The sequence below is a fragment of the Megascapheus bottae genome, chromosome 34, assembly GCF_031878675.1.
Source record: "Megascapheus bottae isolate mThoBot1 chromosome 34, mThoBot2.hap1, whole genome shotgun sequence".
In the NCBI taxonomy this organism is placed as follows: domain Eukaryota; kingdom Metazoa; phylum Chordata; class Mammalia; order Rodentia; family Geomyidae; genus Megascapheus; species Megascapheus bottae.
The window spans coordinates 848,943-868,083 of record NC_143542.1 but is presented as its reverse complement, the minus strand read 5'-3'; the positions used below and the strand labels follow the sequence as shown (position 1 = coordinate 868,083).

General features: G+C 54.4%; 2 protein-coding genes across 5 annotated transcripts in view; one reads left to right on the top strand and one right to left on the bottom strand.

Moving 5' to 3' along the window:
* The window catches only part of Chlsn (cholesin), a 100,987-nt gene that overhangs the window by 61,248 nt on the left and 20,598 nt on the right, over positions 1-19,141 (top strand). The window lies entirely within an intron of this gene.
* Gpr146 (G protein-coupled receptor 146) lies at positions 4,771-17,336 on the bottom strand. 3 transcript variants are annotated; one of them, XM_090324319.1, is made up of 3 exons: positions 17,235-17,336; positions 9,010-9,230; positions 4,771-6,155 (listed from the first exon to the last, which is right to left on the bottom strand). In XM_090324319.1, the coding sequence occupies exon 3, from the start codon at positions 6,146-6,148 to the stop codon at positions 5,144-5,146; it is 1,005 nt and encodes a 334-aa protein (XP_090180445.1). In that variant the 5' UTR covers positions 6,149-6,155; positions 9,010-9,230; positions 17,235-17,336; the 3' UTR covers positions 4,771-5,143. The 3 variants fall into 3 exon arrangements, 2 of the variants coding, with proteins under 2 accessions (XP_090180445.1, XP_090180446.1); XR_016533585.1 differs by lacking the exon at positions 4,771-6,155 and adding an exon at positions 7,471-7,762; XM_090324320.1 differs by lacking the exons at positions 9,010-9,230; positions 17,235-17,336 and adding an exon at positions 8,777-8,811.

Here is a 19,141-nt window from a genome sequence, read left to right as displayed (position 1 = left end):
AAAGGGGGGCCAGGAGTTTGGCCCAGTGGTTAAAGTGCTTGCCTAGCATGCATGAAGACCCGGGTTCGATTCCTCGGTACCACATACATAGAAAAAAGCCAGAAGTGGTGCTGAGGCTCAAGTGGTAGAGCTCTAGCCTTGAGAAAGTCCAAGGACAGTGCTCAGGCCCTGAGCTCAAGCCCAGGACTGGCAAAAAATAAATAAATAAAAAATTAAAAAAATTAAAAAAAAAAAACAAAACAGGTAAAGGAAGACCTGCCTGGCACACATGAAGTCCTGAGAACAAATTATAGTCCTGTGGAGAGGGAAGGAGGGAGAAGGAGGAGGAAAAGCAAGAGGGAAAGGGAGGGAACACACAGCAACTTCAGGCTGTGTCTTCACATCATGTCAACCTACTTGAGGAACTCAGACAAATCCTAGACATTATGGGGAAGGACAGAGCATTTAAGGCTGGTACTGGCTGTATATAAGAAAAGCACAGTGTAACATGTTGGGGGGAGTTTGGTCCCCACCCCTTCTCTACCTAGAGCTCCTTGGTCTGTGTACCTTCAGGAACATGGGTGAGCCATGCCCACCTTCCTTCTAACACTTGAAGACTTTTCCAGTGGCTTAACTCCTGGGTAGTACATGGATGTGTACATGCTGCCATGCCAGGCCTGAGGATCACAGGGCTGGTGGTAAAGTTACAATGATCCCATCTCTCTTTTTTTTTTTTTTGCCAGTCCTGGGCTTGGGCTCAGGGCCTGAGCACTGACCTTGGACTTTCTCAAGGCTAGAGCTCTACCACTTGAGCCTCAGCACCACTTCCGGCTTTTTTCTATGTATGTGGTACCGAGGAATCGAAGCCGGGTCTTCATGCATGCTAGGCAAGCACTTTAACCACTAGGCCAAACTCCCGGCCCCATCTCTTTTTTTATGCCAGTCCTGGAGCTTGAACTCAGGGCCTGGGCACTGTCTCTGAGCTTCTTTTGCTCATGGCTAGCACTCTGCCACTTGAGTCACAGCACCACTTTTGTCTTTTTCTGTTCATGTGGTACTGAAGAATCAAGCCCAGGCAAGGCAAGCATTCTACCACTAAGCTATTCCCAGCACCTCCATCTCTTTACATGCTGCTTTCAGTGTGCTTGGTGCCTCCCTACCCAGCTTAATAAGTGGGAGAATGGATTTCCATGGGCTTCACCTCCCTGTGGACGTGGAAATGGGGTAGAGGCTGTACTTGATGATCCTATGGCAAGGGCTGGTATCCAGAATAAGTCAAAAGAAAACTTGATTAAGAGAAAAGCTCAGCCCCAGGGTAAGCAAGGAATCAAAGGGCAGGGGAGCCAAGTCATAGCAGCTGGACTTTGGTGACCTCAGGGACCATGGCTGAGACTCTGCCTTGTCTTGCCGTGGCCTGCAGAGGGGTGCTGCACAGCACCCACCCTTTCCTCACCAAGTGCAGCCCCAACAAGCCACCAGAGGGCTCCTAGACACAGGGTCAGGAGCCCCAGGAGGGGAGGGATGGCCTCAGAGGAGCTTGCTCTGGCCTCAGCCCCACCTGGGCAGGCAGTTGGAATCCACGCATTCATCTGCGACACACCTGCCAGGCCTGGGTAGAGTACTTCAGGCAAGAAGCACTGCTGCCCCTGAGGTTCCCATGACCACCTCTGGGCTTTCAAAGAGTCATCGCTCTGTGCACTTTAGGAGGTACAGCAGCACCAGTGGTGGGGTTACCCTGCACCCAGGAATGTCCTGGAGAAGCCCTCAGCCTGAGGAGTCACTGGCATTCAGCGTGTGAGCAGCAGAGTTGCTCGGGCAGGTGAGGCCAGCTGTGTTCTGGGGAGGAGCAGTACTGTGCTACATGTGGGTCTCCGTGGGCGGAATGCAAGGGACAGTGGCTGTCCTCTGGACTGGAGTGGCCTAGCCTTGAGCTAGGGTGGTCAGGTGGAATTGAGATCTCTGAGCTGAGCCTGGGCTTCGCCAAGAAAAACATGCCTTTGACACTGCGTTCATTCCCACATGCTCAACAAACCTGGGCCAGTCGCAGTGTTCCTCCAGGTTGCAAATTCTTTTCATGTAAGTTGGGTATTCCTAGGGCATCGCTTTTCCAGTCATTCCCTTCACAGATTTGTCCAGCACGTCCTATGTTCAGGGGATGGGAAGCGCATGAGCCCCTTCTCCATTCTCTGGGACTCCTCTGTCCAACCCCACAGGTTCTAGAGACCCCAGGAGCAGCCTGAGGACATCATCTCCCATCAGGGACAAGCAGGACTGGGCTGGGTACCTGCATCCTCAAGCCTGCAGCAGGCATGGAACAGGCCAAGCCCCTCTGCCACTGATGAGGAGTCACCGGGAACACAGGGGACTGAGCCTGCATGGGTTATTCTTCTGAATCTGTAAAGATGACCCATAGAGTCTCCCCCCTCTCCCCCCGCCCCCGTAGAGGTGTAACAGCCTGGTTTGTGGCACTTTCTCTGCTGGTTTTCTGCTCTCCATTATACCCCTCCAAGCTTGTGCTTAAGAACTGACATCAGATGATGATTGCAGTGTCTGCTGTAATTTCTGTATCTCAGAGGCTGGTGCGGGAGGAGCATGGGCTCCAGGCCAGCCTAGGCTATCTAGTGTGACCCTGTCTTAAAAACAACCTACTGATGTTGCTATCGGTGGTAAGATGGTGATGTGAGCCTTCATCTGAGTGGGGTTCTTTCCAAGTTTCTTCCTTCACAGTCACAGAACTTTGGACAGGTAGTCCAGCCCCTGGGGCCGAGCCCACAGGTAGAGAGCAGGTACAAGAACTCAATATACAGCTTATTTCCTTCATTTATTCTTGTTCTGGGTTCTTCTTAGGGCTTTTTTGGGGGGGAAAAAAAAGTACTTGTTTCCTTGTCTGCCGTCACCACTACATGCAGCAGAGGCTTATGCAGCTTCTCAGGTCTGCTCTCCTACAATGCGCCACATAACCTCTGTGAAGAGAGTCTCTCATTAAACTCACCTTTCGAAATTGTAAATAATGAAACATGGCAACTTGTGGGTTAATGAAAATAAAACCATTCATTTTGACTTCCAGTAGTCAGGTAGTGCGGATAGCAGAATAAATGGCTCCCCAGCATACAACATCTTCAAACTCCTAGGAAGAACTGAGCGCCAAGCATGTGACCACTGGCTCTTCCCTGAACATGTGTGAATTAAGAATCTAACATTAGCAGGGCAAGAGACATTCAAGGCACGCAGGATCCCAGGGCAAATTCGGCCTGGGAAGGTAGTAGCAAGGGCTCAAGGACCTGTGGGCCATGTGGCATGCTGGGATTGCCACTGGGGGGTAGGCAGGAGGCTGGAGCCAGTAGGAGGCAGGAAAAAGAAGTACCAGGAGTCTTGCTTGTTGCTTGCTACAGGTGGCTGCCTGCCAGATGTCTCTGTGTGTCTCCCCTAGAAAGATAGGACTAAGGACTAGACAGATGGTGGTAAGGCCACAGAAGTCCAGTCCCCGGTTTGTACCTAAACTCACTGAGGAATTGCAAGGAACAGAAATGTGACTTGGGCACCTCCTCCTTGCTTTGTCTGGGGTGTGGAGGTGGTACTCTGGAAATGTGGTGGGAATGTGCCCTTTGCTCTGTCTGGAGCAAAGGTTAAGCCAGGATAAGCAAGGAAAAAGGTCCTTTATTTTAAACTAGGACATCACTGCAAAAACAGCCTTCTTCTCCATGTAGAGCCCAAAAAGCTCAGCTGCCCTTGGCCCTAGCTCACCTGGCCTCATGGTTTTTTGCAGAGCAATCTATTTCCTTGGCAAACATGGAGATTTTACAGGCCGCCAATGTTTGAGCTACATCCTGACCGTCCTCTGAGAGGAGGGTGAACCAGGTAGGCTGCTGTAAGGGTGGAACAAGATCCTGGCATGCCTTTAAAAACTTAGAACCAACTGAGAAAATTGTGCCTCAGCCTCATGGATTACAGAGAGAAAGTGAGCCTCCCCACCCCAGAACCTGTGCTGTGTGGCCCAGCTTCTAGGGGCAGTGTGGCCTGAGGCCAGGGCGTCCAGTGTATCTTCCTAATTTCTTCACAAGGCAAACTCCCCCAGGCCTGATCAGAGGAAATATAGTTTGCATATAATAAATAAGATGAAAGCAACTGAATCTCCCAGGACACAAAGAGCAGAGCTTGAGGCTGCTGTGTATAAGGCCACAGGATTCAGTCCTTGGGCAAGTGTGCTCAGAGGCAGCCTGTACTGGGCAAGCAGAAGGAAATGCATTATGCACCATGTGTGTTGCAGCATGTGGCTAGGGCAGCACCTCACTTTATTCCAAGGATCACACAGGGAGACAATCAAAAATGAGGGCTGGGGGCTCTGGGCTGTAATTTAATCCTTATGAAATATGTAGACAGAAGTCCTGAGAAAGGCTGGCTCACTGAGGCATCATTGACCTGGGGGTTCTATCTGAGCTGCACCAGCGCTGATGTCCACATGCAGTGCCACATGAAATGGGCCACAGGGTCCCCTTACCATGGGTCTAGTCCCTGGCCATCTCAGGAGCCCAGCTGGATGCATGCCCTTCCTGCCCAGCCTCATGAACCAGACCTCTGCCCTGGGGAGGCTTCGGTGCCATGTCAGAAGTCTGACAGTGTTTTCCTTTTCCTTGCATTTATTTTTCTTTATAGTCGTGTGCACACTTAAAGCATCTGATGTGGGAAGACAAGCATGTGCTGAGATGAGTGGGTTGCTGTCCTCCCTGCAGGAGGGGAGCAGGTCCACTGGGGCTGGTACTCAGTGACTGTCCCTTGAGCCTGGCTGCATGGCATGTCTTTTTAGAAAACAGGGAGGGAGAATCTGCCCTGGAGTAGAGTACCAATACTGGCTTTGGGTTTTCATCTCTTCATTTGGTGCCGCAGGGGCAGAGGTCAGCGCGTTTAGGAGGACGTCATCCTTAGGAAGAGAGGCTCACCATTCCAAAACAGGCAGGAGGATCCAGGAGAGGCACTTGCTGCCCTCCACAGGAACCTTGGCCCAAGATTGGTCTTTTGGGGGACAACACAGGAAAGTTGAAGGCAAACACACCAATGTGCTGTTGCCCCTCTAGCACACCCCCTGGGGATGCCACTGTCCCACTGGGTGGAAGAGTGCTCTGCATCTCTCAGGCTCTGTATCCAAGCCTGGGCCTGTGGCCATCCCCTACGCCTGTGCCATCACCTGCTGTATGCCCACAGGACCGGGAGAGCAATGCCGGTGCCCACAGTGCATTCTCTTGATCAGCCGCCGTAGTTTGCCGGGGAAGGTCTTGTTGATGTAGCGGTAGAGAAGGGGTGTTATGGAGCTGCTCAAGAAGGCCAAGAACTTGGACAAATCCTTAGCCAAGTGCAAGATTCCCAAGTAGTGGCCGTCCACAGGCCTCCCTCGTGAGGCCAGCACCGTGTGCCCCAGGAGGCTCAAATAGTAAGGCGTCCAGAGCCCAAACTGTGTGCACACTGTGGCTACCAGAAGCCTGTGTACTGAGGGGTCCAGCCTGCTTGTGTCCTGGTCGAGGGGTGTGGCCTCCTTCCGGACACGCGAGATGAGCACCAGTGCATATAGCACCGCCAGGCCCGGCACCACATACCCAATGAGCACTAGGATGGCATCGGCCGCCTCGGTGTTCTGCATCTTGGCACACTCAGCAATCCGGGAGGACACGTAGCTGCAGATGTAGAAGAGCAGGGAGGAAAAGCTTGTGAGCAGCGCCCCACCCCACACAAAGCCACACACGTGCCGCGTGTTGTACACACTGGCCATGTAGGTGCGTGGCAGAGCCCGCTCGATGTAGTAGTCGAGGCTGAGCAGGGCAGTGGAGTACATGGTCACCAGAGCAGCCACATTGAACAGGATCAGTAGCGTCACGTGGGCCTCGCTGCTAAGGCTCCACAGTGCCCACCGGGAGTGGGGGGGCCCCAAGAGGTGCAAGGGGGCCAGCGCAGCCAGCAACAGGCCAGCCACAGCCATGTTGACAAAGTAGACATCCGGCATGGTCATACTGCTCTTGCTGTTCACATTAGCCAGCACCAGCAGTGCATTGTAGCCCAGCCCCACAGGGACGCCTGCCACCAGGTAGAGCAGGGAGAGGACCCAGAGTCCCAGGTGCAGGTCCTGGCACAGCTGTTCCTCGCCAGGTCCTGTGTCATTGAGCAGGCCACAGCTCCACATGGCGCCTCTGTGGATAGAAAGACAAAGTCACACTCTGTCCCCTGAGTCAGGACCACCAGACTCCTGGGAGTGATTGTCCTGTTTTCTCTGTGTAGGGGAGGACCCATGCTCTGAAGCTAGGGGGACCCAGTGGCTGCTTCTGAAAGGTAGCCGGGCCCCAGGTGACACACCAGGGTACCACTGAGAAGCTGTTGCGTCCCAAGCCACACTAGCCATTGGTCAGTACCTGCCATCACCCAAATTCAGGCCACCTGATAGTGCTGGGGTGTCCCCATCACCAGCCCCACATAGCTAGTCCTGCTTGGCTCCTGCCCTATGAAGCTGATATCTACTGAGCACCTGGTAGGGCATGAACACCAACATCTGTGGGCCCGCACGCCTGGCCTGAGGGAATGGCCATGTGAACACTGGTGTGTGCCAGCTAGGCTTGGGGACGTGATCCCCAAGAAGAGCTGCCATGTAGGTATGTGCAAGCAGGAGTTTGCTTCAGGGTCCTTGGGGTCTGGCACTGCAGTCAGCCGCTCTCCTGAGAACTGCAGGGAAGCTGTAGCGGCCTGCATCTGCCCATGCTAGGAGAGGCAGGTAGGGTGGGTGGTCAGCCCTGGGGCAGCCTGAGCCCAGGGCCTAGCTTATCTCAGGAAACATAAGGCAAGGTTATAGGTTACATCTGTCCAAGCAGAAACTCACAAAGTGGCACTGTGGTAGCCTTGAGCTGAAGGGCTCAGGGACAACGCCCAAGCCCAGAGTTCAAGCCCCAGGACCAATCCAAAAAACAAAACAAAACCAAAGAACCTTCTGTGGGGTTGGGAATTTGACCTATTGGTAGTGTTTGCCTAGCCTGCACAAAGACTGGGGTTCAATTCCTCGGTACCACACACATAGAAAAAAGCTGGAAGTTGTGTTGTGGCTCAAGTGGAGCTCTAGTCTTGAGAAAGCCCAAGGACAGTGCCCAGGCCCTGAGTTCAAGCCCCAGGACTGGCAAAAAAAAAAAGAAGAAGAAAAAAGAAAAAAAAAAAACAGTGCGGAGAAGGGATTGCCTCAGATTCCATGTCCAAAAACGTCCAATTCTTTGGAAGGAAACCTTGCAGTCAGCATATAAAGTTTTAGGGCCGGGAGTTTGGCCTAGTGGTTAAAGTGCTTGCCTAGCATGCATGAAGACCCGGGTTCGATTCCTCGGTACCACATACATAGAAAAAAGCCAGAAGTGGTGCTGAGGCTCAAGTGGTAGAGCTCTAGCCTTGAGAAAGTCCAAGGACAGTGCTCAAGCCCTGAGCCCAAGCCCAAGACTGGCAAAAAAAAAAAAAAAAGAATATAAAGTTTCAGTGTAATTTATTCTGCTCCCGGAATAAAACAGTTGTAGGCAGATGCACAGGAAGCCAGCGCTCCAGTTTCCCAAGCTCAGAACAAAGGGAGGAAGCTGGGCTGCGGTGCTGGCGCCGGTGGGTCCCCACCCGCTCCTCGTCCTGTGTCCTGTGTCCTGCGGGCCGGCAGGCATGTGCACAGGCTACACTGCCACTTAGGATCATGGTGGTGGGTGAGGTCGGATCTCTTGCCACCACCAGACTCCTGCCAGACACACACTCCACAGCGAGGCCCAGCTGATGTTGGGAAGGGCTGCAAGAAAAGAAATGGAGGCTCTGCAGCCAGCAGCTTAAGTCTCATAGCACTGGCAGCTTGGCGAGAGACTCGCCTCTACATTTCAGGGGAACGTGGAGCTGCTGCCACTGTCCTCAGTCAAGACCACCAGTGCCCAGCACTGGATCCCGCCAGATGCAGATGCCCACTTTCCTTCCTGGGACAAGTGTTTACACTCAGGTCTTCCCCTACAGCTTCCCCAGTACAGAGTTTTGAACTCAGGCCCTGGTGCCTGCTAGGCAGACTCACCATTTGAACCACACCCCTAGCCTGCCCAGGTCCTCAAATGCTGCTTGTCCTCTTTCACATGTCTTTACTGTGCAGCCGTGGGGAGCTGGCAGGGCCGGAGTTTCATAGGGGAAGTGAGACCTGACCCATTCCCAAAAGATGGTGTCACTTAGGTGTCTTCTGCCCTGCTATTTCTCTTAGCCAGTGTCCCAACCTGGCCATTGTTGGGCAGTTTGGTACCCTGGCTCCTGACCACTGAGTACTCTGGCTCTGGCCACTGGGTCTAAAGCGAAGCCCACGTTGTGGTGTTGCCCACCAGGGCTGAAGTCTAAAGGAAGCACTACTGCTCTGGCCACTGAGCACAGCTCTCACAAGTATCCTGGCCCTGCCAAATTCCTGTTGCCCTGGCCTTGCCTGGCATCCTAGACCCAGATTTTTTCCAATCGGTACCAGATTAACTAATCAGTACCTTTTTCCTCAAGCTGGGGACAGGCTGTGCGAACCACACATCCTCTTCCAAGGATGTCCCTTCACATCCATGACTGAAACAGTGTCTTCTCTGATTGCCTCACAGCCTGGCCCTGGCCTGACATGCTGTGCTCTGGACAGGTCCAGTGCCTGGACTCTGCTCTGTTTCTTGCTTGGCATTCCTGCCACTTGACTGTGCGGCTCTGGAGGTTGGCCTGTCACTAGCACCGCCTCCTTCCCACAGGCAGCTTCTCCCTGGCGCCCGTGTGGCTCAGCCCCCCGGGGGCCCTTCCCTACCTTTATCTCAGGTCCCACATTCCTTGGTGCCGGGGTGCGGGGGGCTCCAGACACCATCAGTGGGCAGCATGGCGGGCCGGAGGCAGCCTCCACAGCCCAGAGCCTCAGTGGTGTCCCTGGAAGACCGGCTGCTCTGCAGCAGCCAGGAGCACAGGCTGAGTGTGTGAGAGCCGCGTGCTTGGAAGGCTCGTGCCGTGGAGGCGGCACTTGTTTTCCTCCAGTAAATTACTCACCAAGTTTCTGCCTCCCTTGGCAGGCGCATCGGCCCCTCCCTATTTCTGTTTACTGCCGATTTCGAGAATGAGAGGCTGGACTTGGACCATCGGCTCCAGATCAAGTTGTTCATATCTCCAGTGGGCCCAGGCTCAGGTCTGCTGTGGCGCCCCACACATGCCCCCAACCACAAGCGCCCCTTGGCTCTGTAGTTGAAGCATTGTAACAAGTTCTCTTGACCCTTGAGGAAATAAAACGAATAGACATTTGTCTACAGCAACTAAGGACAAAATAGTTGGCCCTCCCCAAGCCTTTACCATAGAGATTCTGACCGCTTTCACCGCAGGCCTAGGGACACAAAGCTTTGAAGGTGAGGTGTGGCGCAAGGCAGGCTTAAAATAGAAAGCCCATTGGGGGCAGCCCCCCCTCCCCAAGTTTCCAGGTGCCAAAGCATGTGCATGTCAAGATTAAAGAGGACCAACCCAGGAACACGGATGTGAGCCCAAGGCTCATCCTGCAGCCCCAGCGCCCTGCACACAGCAGAGGGAGGCAGCAGCTGCCAGGACTGCTAATGCCCTGCTGCTGGAAGTGGGACAGGAGGAAAGGCCAGTGCCTGCCAGCTGGGTGGCCTGGTACTCTGGAGGGTGTCACGTGGAGCAGCATTGGTTTAGAATTCCCCTGGGTGTTCACCAGCAGAGCAGCCGTCCCCTGGTTTGAGATAATGCCGCCACATGGGGTGGTCACGCCAGACCAGGCCCAGCAGAGGGGCAGTGGCTGTGTTGTATGCCAGCAGCTTCTGAAAATGCTGAAATGCTGAGGATCTTCTGTAGCTAGAGGTAGCTTCTGTATATTTTTATATCTGTTGTCACAACTTCTTTTCTCAGTCATGGGGCTTGAACCCTGGGCCTGAGTGTTGTCCCTGGAGCTCTTCAGCTCAAGGCTAGCACTCTACCACTTGAGCCCCATCACCACTTCTGGCTTTCTGGTGGTTAACTGGATGGAGATAAGAGTCTTGTGGACTTCTGTGCCCAGCTGGCTTTGAACTGTGATTCTTAGATCTCAGCCTCCTGAGTAGCTAGAATTACAGATGTGAGCCACCAGTGCCTGGCTTGTCACACCTTGCATTTCAAAGGAAAGCCACAAATCCAGACATTTGTTTTGTCCATTGGTCCTAAAAGTGACATTTGTTGGTTTGTCTTGACAGTGCCCTGCAGAGAGTCTCTAGTCACCTAGGGACTCGGGACGAGCTGCACCTATGGTAAGGGTGTTGGTTGAGACCACAATGAGAAGAGGGCAGGCCAGTAGTCCCCTGGAGGTAGGGCCCCTGCTACTGCCCCTCACAGTGCCCCTGGCCAGCAGAGTGCAGCACAGAGCCGACTGTGTGCTAGGAGGGGCTAGCTGTGGGCCACTGGGCCAAGTAAATTTGTCCCTCCCTCACCTTACCACCCAGCCTTGATGGGTGACACTTCTCCATTATGGCCCACGTGCCCATTGGGCAGAGAGAGCCCATCCTATTGAGGCTAGCTCTGTGGGGGTGGAGCTGCACCCCCATTTCCTGAGATCCTCACTTCCTTATTTGGGGAGACAGACAGTGATTTGCTTTCCACTCTTCAACACAGGCTGCAGGCCTTTCCAGTGAGCCAGGCTTTCTGGTAATTTCGTTCATGAGAATTCAGAGCTCAGAACTAGAGAGTGGGCGATCTGGAGGTTAAGAGGAAGTCCTGGAAGTAGTCTCCTCAGAAGCAGGCTCAGTGTGTGACTGACAGTCTGGTTGGGGGTTGGAGTGTTCCAGGAAGGCCTCACAGCACAGGAACTAGTGCAAGCGGGCTGAGGTCTGGCATACAACTTCCCGGGATGCCGGGCAGACTTCTCACATCAGAGTCCCCCTTGACGTTGTGACCTACAACCACAAAACACTGCCTGCCCAGCCCCGCACAGGCCTGGAGCCCACGGAAGGCTGGGGACATCTTGTCACACCAGTAGCCTCTGCATATGCCTCACCTCTGGCGACCTTCCCTAGAGATCTCCTCCTCTTCCTCCTCCTCCCTCCAGGACCTGCTCCTGTCGCACTGGCTGGTTTGGCCACCTTCCATTCTTGTCCTTGGCTACTCCCATCTCTGAAACCCTCCTCCACACTTCCGGAAGGACCTGCCACACTTGTGGGTCGCACCCTATCTGCTGTCATGCCCACGCCCCTCAGACCAGCACCAAGGGCTGTCATTGTTTTCACTTCCCTGGCAGCCCTCCATTCAGATGAACCCCTCTATCCACCTCTCCTCAGGAGGCCCTCATTTCCTCCCTGACCCTCCTCCTGCTAGCCCAGGGCACAGGCTTCCCCAGTGGCTTTTCCACCAGCTTCAAGCAGTGACCAGAGGACAGTCTTCAGTCATGCTCTGTCCAGGTACAGCTCCCCTAGAGGATCGAGGGCATTTCACTAAGGCATGCCCTGTCCCCCTCCTTACTCATCACTATGGAAGAAAACACCCACCTTCCCTGGGAACCCCAGCCAACACAGGGCCTGGGGCTGCTAACTTCTGTTCAGTGGAATGTGGCAGGAGATGGGCACTGTCCCATGAGCCTCGGCCCAGCTCGCTTTATATGGCTGTCCCCTGGGCGTGAAGCAGTCCCTGAGCCTCTGCGAGCCAGAAGCAGAGCCAGCCCAGGTGTGATACAGGTGCGAGGGATGCTATTTGGGAGGGAGAAGAGGACACAAGACCAGTTACTGTTATTTTATTTTCTTCTCAGTAGAACAATTCACTGAGGCTGGGCGGTAATGGCTCCCGCCTGCAGTACTGGCTACTCAGGGCTGAGACCTGGAAAACCAAGGTACAAAACTGGCCTGGGCAAGATGGCAAGGTACTATCTCCAAAATAGTCAACAAACACTACACTGAAGGAATGGCTTAAGTGATAGAGTGCCGGCGTGAGTTCGAAAGCCTTGTGAGAACACAAGGTCCTGAGTATGAGCCCCAGTACTGGCACACAAAAAGGAAAAAGGAAAGGAAATTCGCAAATAGGACTCATATGCCTTCTCTTTAAAAACAAACAAACAAACAAACAAAAACTCTTAAATACTCTTAAAGGAGGAGGCATGGCAGGAGCCAGGCATGGTATCGTGTGCCTGTGACTCCAGGAGGTAGAGGTAGGAGAATCACTATCTAGGCAGAAGCACTACTTGAACAATAACTAAAGCAAAAAAAGACTGAGAGGTTGACTCAAGTGGTATAGAGCATCTACCTAACAAGTGTGAGGCCCTGAGTTCAAACCCAAAGTCTAAGAAGGAAACAAGCGTTGGCCAACCTTGTACTGCTGCTTTATTCCCAAAGGCTCCTGGCATAGCCTCACAGAGCCAAGTCCCTGGATCCACTCAGAACTTTCACCTACCGGGCTCCTCACCCCTGCCCATCCTTGCCACAGCAGAGCTAAGGGTTAGGACTGCCAGGGTTCTGGGCAGGACTGTCCACAAAGCCTCTAAGGACATCTGGAGGGGGACAGGGGCCTTTCCCACTGAGTGGAAGCTGGTGGAAAAGCTACTGAGGCGGAATGCCCGTGGCCACCCTGGCTCAGCCTTTCTGTCCAGGCCTCCCTGCTTACTTTGGGGTGCCTTCAGGCCATTGTGAAATTGGCTGGGGTCTGCTGGATGGGCACACGGAAGTGGTTTTGTTTCCTGTGAAGTACACTAGGGATCCCTCAGGAAGGTGCCTACCCTTTGGAGTTGTAAGGACTTATTCCCTCTCCCTAGGTCTTTAGCTAGGGCCTTCCTGTGTGTCCTGCTAGACCATCACTATGTTCAGATATCTTTGTGGGTGAGAAATGGACCTGACTCCCTGGAAAGAAGGCTCAGGCGTCATGCAGGAAGTTGTGGCCTTGGCCCCAGAGAGGCTGTCCCCTCCACCCCCTCCAACTGAGCTGCTGTCGTGTAAACTGAGAAAAGAAAGCTGGGCATGGTGGTTTATGCCTATAGCCCCAGTCATTTAGGAGGTGGAGGTAAGAAGATCTCAAATTCAAGGCCAGCCTGGGCAAAATTAATGAGAGCCTGTAAGTGAAGAATAAAAAGGGCTGGAGGTGTGGCTCAAATAGTAGAGCACTTGCCTAGCCTGTGTGAGGTCCTAGTCCCTACTACTGTAATGAAAAGAAAACCTATAGGAATGTCTGGTCCCCAGGCCAGTGGGGACAGGCAGAACAGGGTCCTTGCTGAAAGCAGAATCGTCACAGTGGTCTGAGGAGCTTTCTGTCCTCTCTTTGAAATCTGTGGCAGTATTTATCGTCCCAAGTTGGGTGGCTGTCGCTTTGTCCTGAGCCTTGAGCACAGTGTGGAGGTCTGGGGTTTCTTCCTGATTTCTAACAGCCCCTCAAGCTCGCCACCTTCACAGAGGTTGTCCTCAAAGAGTCTAGAAGCACCTGGCCCAGACATTCTGTGACACACTTGGGTGTAAGCAGAGCCACCATGTCCTGGTTTGTAAGGGTCTGGGGTCCTAGTAGCCAGGGCACAATGATGAACATACCATTCTTAAATTGGCAGGGGCCTTGGTTGGTAGCTGTGCCCAGGCTGACAAAATGGGACACAGTCAGGATCATGGCAGCTGCTGTCCCCACCAGGGCTCTCTGCTCCAACAGGAACTTGTGACAAAGCCCCACAGTCCTAAAACTGCTTTCACACACCAACTCACCCCCTGGCCTGCCATCCTGGGGAGCTTGGGTTGGGGCCTCTGAAATCAGTGAGCCACTGGCAGGAGGCTCTTTTCCTGTGGTCTGCCCAGAGCCAGGGCAGCAGGACTGGGAGCTAGTCCCCTGGGTTTGCAAGCCAGTCTTCCTGCCTACAATCTGTACCTCTGTTTAGAAGGTTACTGCTACCTCTGCCTCAGTTTCCCTGTTTCAGAAAAGACTTATAAGCATGTCAGAATAGTTACATAAAGTAATTCTTGTGGGAACATAGGGGCAGCAGCACGAGTCCAGGTGACTAGCATAAGCAACACAGGCAGGGCAGGGTGGGTGAAGAAGATCCTCCAGAGCCCAGAGAGGATCAGAGGCTTTGCCAAACACTGCAGTTGTTGTCTTCCAGCTGGGACTTCCAGGTGGTCCCCAGTGCCACACTATGGGGTAAATACTTGCTTCTCTGGCCTGTCCTCACTGCTGTCCAAGGAACCCAGAATTGGGAAGATGTACTTCAAGGGCATATGTTATCTTCTGCTCATAACTTTTTTGGCAGTAGTGGGGGTTGAACTCTGGGCCTCTGGCATGCTAAGTGGTGTTCTACCATGAGAGCTGCCTTTCTGCTTGAACCTGGGTGGACCCCACATGGGCCAACTCCTGAGGCCACCAGGGCCCTGCAGTGACCCTGCTCACGATGGACAGGACAAGGGCCCCATTCAGTCTGGCTATTGGGAGCCTAGTAAGGTGAGACATTGGATCCTTTCCTGTTCACCTTATCTTAAGAGAGCCCCATGGTGTGAACTCATCATGATGATCTGTAAGCAACAAAAGCCTAGAGCTGAGTGGCAGTGAGTGCCAGGACTGGCCTGATGGAACTGCCTCAGCAACAGGGATGTGGTCATGTGGAGAGCACAGGCCCAGCACAGAAAGCTGACTCCCTACAACCTTTCCCGCTCCCCCCACCACCACCTCCGCTGCTGTTCACCAGGGGAGTCTGCCCTCTGTGCAAGACCCCCCCCCATCTCAGGGAGGCTTTCTCCACCCATGTCTGGGTATCCATCCTTCTTACATCCTATCTACTCCACCTGCCTTTGGTGCACTGACCCATAGTACTTTGCTCTGGGCACTAGGACCCTTGGAATGCCTCCCCGACGGTTGTCCCCATGCCCTCAGCCAGGGGGCTGAGGTACCACCATCTCCCTCTGCTGCTGTGCACGAGGGAAGAAGCCCACCATGGGCTCTGAAGTCCCAGCTTGACTCCTGGGGCTGTAGATGTCCCTGGCTGGGGAATCAGTGGGCTAGCCACTCAGCCTCCCAGTTGGGGGCCTCCAGCCCAGGCGCCTGGCCGGCTGCTTCTGTTGGAAGGAGACCTGCTGTGCACCAGAAGACTCAAATTGGGGTGAATGTTCTGGAACAATCAGAGTGTTTTGAAAATTACTCCCAAGTGTTTATTTGCTTTGGTAGTAATGGGCAGAAGCCTTGGCGACAATGAGCATTCAGCTTTAGAGCCCAGTGCTCAGGGGAGGCCGTGGCTGTCCTGGTTTTCGGTGGGGGGTGGGGAGGGAGCACTGGCTTGCACTGGCTCCGATCACTGAGTCTGTGTCTTCCTAGGATACAGTGAGAAGCTTCCTTGTGTAGATAGCTGGTTTGAAGTTGAATGGCATTTGCTTTCTAGCTCCTGTAGCCAAGTAGTGAGTGTAAGCCAGGCAACCTGGCCTAGCTGTGTACATGGAGCACGCTGTCCAGCTATGGCCAAGAGTGCCCTTGTTGCCTGCTCTGGAAGACCCTAGGGGGCTGAGACTAGCACCTGGCCATGAGCAAGCTGGATGCCTGTGGGGGGGCCTTGGATTCTATCTCCCTGGAAGAAGATGGGACATAGAGTGCTAGCTACTTGGACTGTTTTCCCCCAACTAACATGGTTTAAAGTTAATGCCCTGTTCAAATACACCACACCAGGGAAAATAGGGAAGGAAAAAAAAAAGATATCTCAGAAATTCATGGTCCAGGCTGAAAACAGAAATCTCCCATTTCAAATCCCACCTAGATTCCCTAATGTCTTACCTGCAGGGAAGCTGCAGATCTTATCATAGCCTTGGTGTTTATTTTTACTGTCAAGTTTAGTCTAATCTCTAGAGCTGCTTGCTTGATTTGCTCTGGTTCTGATTAAAATGGGGAAACTCCTGGCCACATTCCCCTCAGCATTCATGGAGGGGCCCAGGGTGTGCGGTGAGGTACACAGGACACCTGGCCCATTTCGGTCTGCCCCTTTACTTGCTTTGCACATGGCTCCTGCACTCGCTCCCAAGGGATCCAGTTCCTCTCTTCAGCAGCTTCTCATGTTGCATCTCAAGCTAGTTAGAAAACTCTGTTTTCCTCTCCAAACTGAATGCCCTTGGGCTCTGAAACTGGTACTTTGCACTTCTGGCCCTCTAAGAGCCTGTGGACAGGGGCAGTATGATGCTGCTGGGCCAAGCAAGTGTGACACTGGAACCAGTCTTGCCTTGGGGAGTGGGGAAGCTGGGGTGCCATTGGGCAGGAGGAGGAACCAGGAAGGAAACCAGTATCCCAGCTATCTGTTGACTGTCATGCGCACTTACACGTGAACCTGGGCAATCTGCCCCCTCCCCAAAGGCCTAGCCTTGGTTGTATGGTTCCTTGGTGTAGCTAGGTCATTACAGGTCAGGCAATAGTTCCTATTTTAGGATTCCAAGTGACATCCAGGGGCAAGGAGAGGAAGAAGAGCTCTTTCTTGCCTTTCCTCTCCTTCCCCAGTGCATACCCTGCTTCCTGCCTGTCAGTTATCCAGCCAAGCTTTTAAAAGAGTGTCATTTACCCCCTGTTAAATAACGCAGCCTGCCTTTACATCTCTTCCTAAATCTCCTTAAGTTCTTACATCTGGGGAGTGTATTTTACCTGTCTCTCACCAGCTTATTTAGGAACTCATGAAAAATAGATAGCAGGTCAACTCTGGCATTTACATTCTGCCCTCCATCTGTACTTCTTCCTCAGGGTGTTTCCATACTCATGAAAGGGTGGACAATAAGGGGACACCTGTGTGGCCTGTCTGTAACACCCAGGGCATTGTAAGCACTGAACATATTCAAACTTGGAAGAAGCCATTTGGGCGCAGAGCCGCTGCCCGCCTCCTCCTCTCCGTGGGCGCTGGAGATAGGAAGGGTGGGGGGAGCAGGCGTTGGCCATTTAACGTGGGACAGGGCTGCCAACGAGTCCCCGCGCACAGATAAGGAGATCAAAGGTGGCGGGAGCCGGGGAACGGCGAGCGCAGCGCCCTCCCGGCCGGCCGGGCGCGTTGGAGGCAGCGGCCAGCTCCCGGGGAGCCGCGACGGCACGGACGAGACCTGCGGGGCACCCGGCGACCCGGCCCGGGACAGGTGAAGGGCCAGCGCCGCCCTGGCCGTGGCTCCCCGGGTTGACGACCCAGCGAACGCGCGGCCCCGGCCCGGCCGGCCGAGCGCCGGTCCCCCCTGCGGGGACAGCGGCGGCGCCTCGGAGCTTCCCCCCACCACCCCGGCGGCCGACACCCGAGTTCGTTCGCTCGACCGACCCGACCCCAGGTCCCGAGCCCCACTCACCCGCAAGCTGGGCGGCGGCCGGCGCCGGAGCCGCTGGCTGGCAGCTCGGGGCTCACAGCGGAGGCGGCGGGGCTCACGGCGCGCACGCCGCGGGAGCCCTGTGTACACACGTGACCGGCGGCCCCGCCCAGGCCCCGCCCCCCGGCCGGCGGCCCCTCCCCTTCCCCGGGCCCCGCCCCTGCCCTGCCTCCGGTTGCCAGGCAACGGCGCTGCAGACCCCGCCCCGCGCTGGGGCCGATGGTGGGGGGGACGGGGGAGGCCCCTCGTGTAACCTGAGTCCGCCACAGCCCGCAAACCCCGGGCTCTCTTCGGAGACGTTGCTGGAAACGGATTGGCCGGTGCCTATCTGCAGGGCCCAGAGCTGCTCCCCGGTCCACCTGCTCCCCGCCCGGCCCCGCTTCCCGCCACTTCCCCGGGGCTCCGCGGGAAGCCGAGCTGGTCGGTCGCAGGAAGGCCACTTTAAAGAAACAACGTTTCTCCTGCAGCCTGATAACCGTGTCGAGTGTCACGGGCGGGGGAAAGTGGAAGGACTGTCCCCGGCAGCCCAGGAAGGCTGCCCCTGGAGAGCTGCTGCTGCTGCTGCTGCTGCTGCAGGATCCGCCCCAGGGCCGGGCCCGCGCGGGGGCAGCCTGTGCAGCGTGGGCCTTGCTGTCCGCGGGGCGTCCCTCATCCCCAACCCACTTCCCTGGTAGGGCCGGCAGGCGGCCTCCCACCCTGGTGTGTGCCTGTCCTGAGGCCTGGACCCCCCGCCCAGGGCACTCCTGGGGCTTGAACTCAGGGCCTGGGCACTGTGTCCTGGGACACATTTCGCTCTGCCACTGGAGCCACAGCGCCATTTCTGGCTTTTTCTGAGTATGTGATAGGGCTTCGGGCATGCTCGGTGAGCCCTCTGCCACTTGCCACAGCTCCCCTTTGAACCACTCTCCTCAGACCTCAGCCTCCTGAGATCACAGCTCCACATCAGGTTTTTGTAGCAATGGCAGTTAAGTTACTGGCTGGCTGGGACTGGTCTGCCCAAAGGTGTTAGGAGCCCCTATTCGCCATCAACAGACACCCAGTTCAGGCTTGTTTTGTGTGGGGTGCTGTTCTCTTGAGATATGTAGTTCCCAGCCCCATGAATTCCAATTCATAACTAACAAGTAGAAGTGCCATTATTCTCTGAGTTATTCAAAAGAGAACAACCTGTCGACGACAGCCTTCTAGGGCCACGAGTTTGGCCTAGTGGTACAGTGCTTGCCTAGCATGCATGAAGACCGGGGTTCGATTCCTTGGTACCACATACTTAGAAAAAAAAAAGAAGCCGGAAGTGGTGCTGAGGCTCAAGTGGTAGAGCTCTAGCCTTGAGAAAGTCCAAGGACAGTGCTCAGGCCCTGAGCTCAAGCCCAGGACTGGCAAAAAAAAAAAACAAAAAAAAAAAAACCTTCCAAATATAGAGTTGTTTTTGTCTTATCAATGAGATACAGTATTCTGCCACCCTCATCTTACAATTCACCTAGATGGTCCTTGGTCTTCCACATCAGCATGCTGGGGGATGTGAGGTGTTCTTGTGTGTTTGCTCCCAATGTTAGAGCAGAGTAGAGGGCCTCTTGCATTTTAGGCAAGTGCATTACTGTTGAGAGACATCCACAACCTGCCTTCTCTCCTCCCCTCCCTCCCTCCCTCTCTCCCTCCCTCCCTTCATCCATGCCAGTACTGGAGCTTGAACTCAGGACCAAGGGGCTCCCTACATAAGGCTGGCATTCTACCACTTGAGATTTTTTGCTTAAGACAGGCTCATGGGCTTTCCCGCCCAGGCTGGCTTTGAACCTCAAGCCTGAGATTTCAGCTTCCTGAGTAACCAAGATTACAGGCATGAGCTATCAGTACCAGTATCAGCCCCACTTTCTAAAACAGGTTTGGGACTTTTG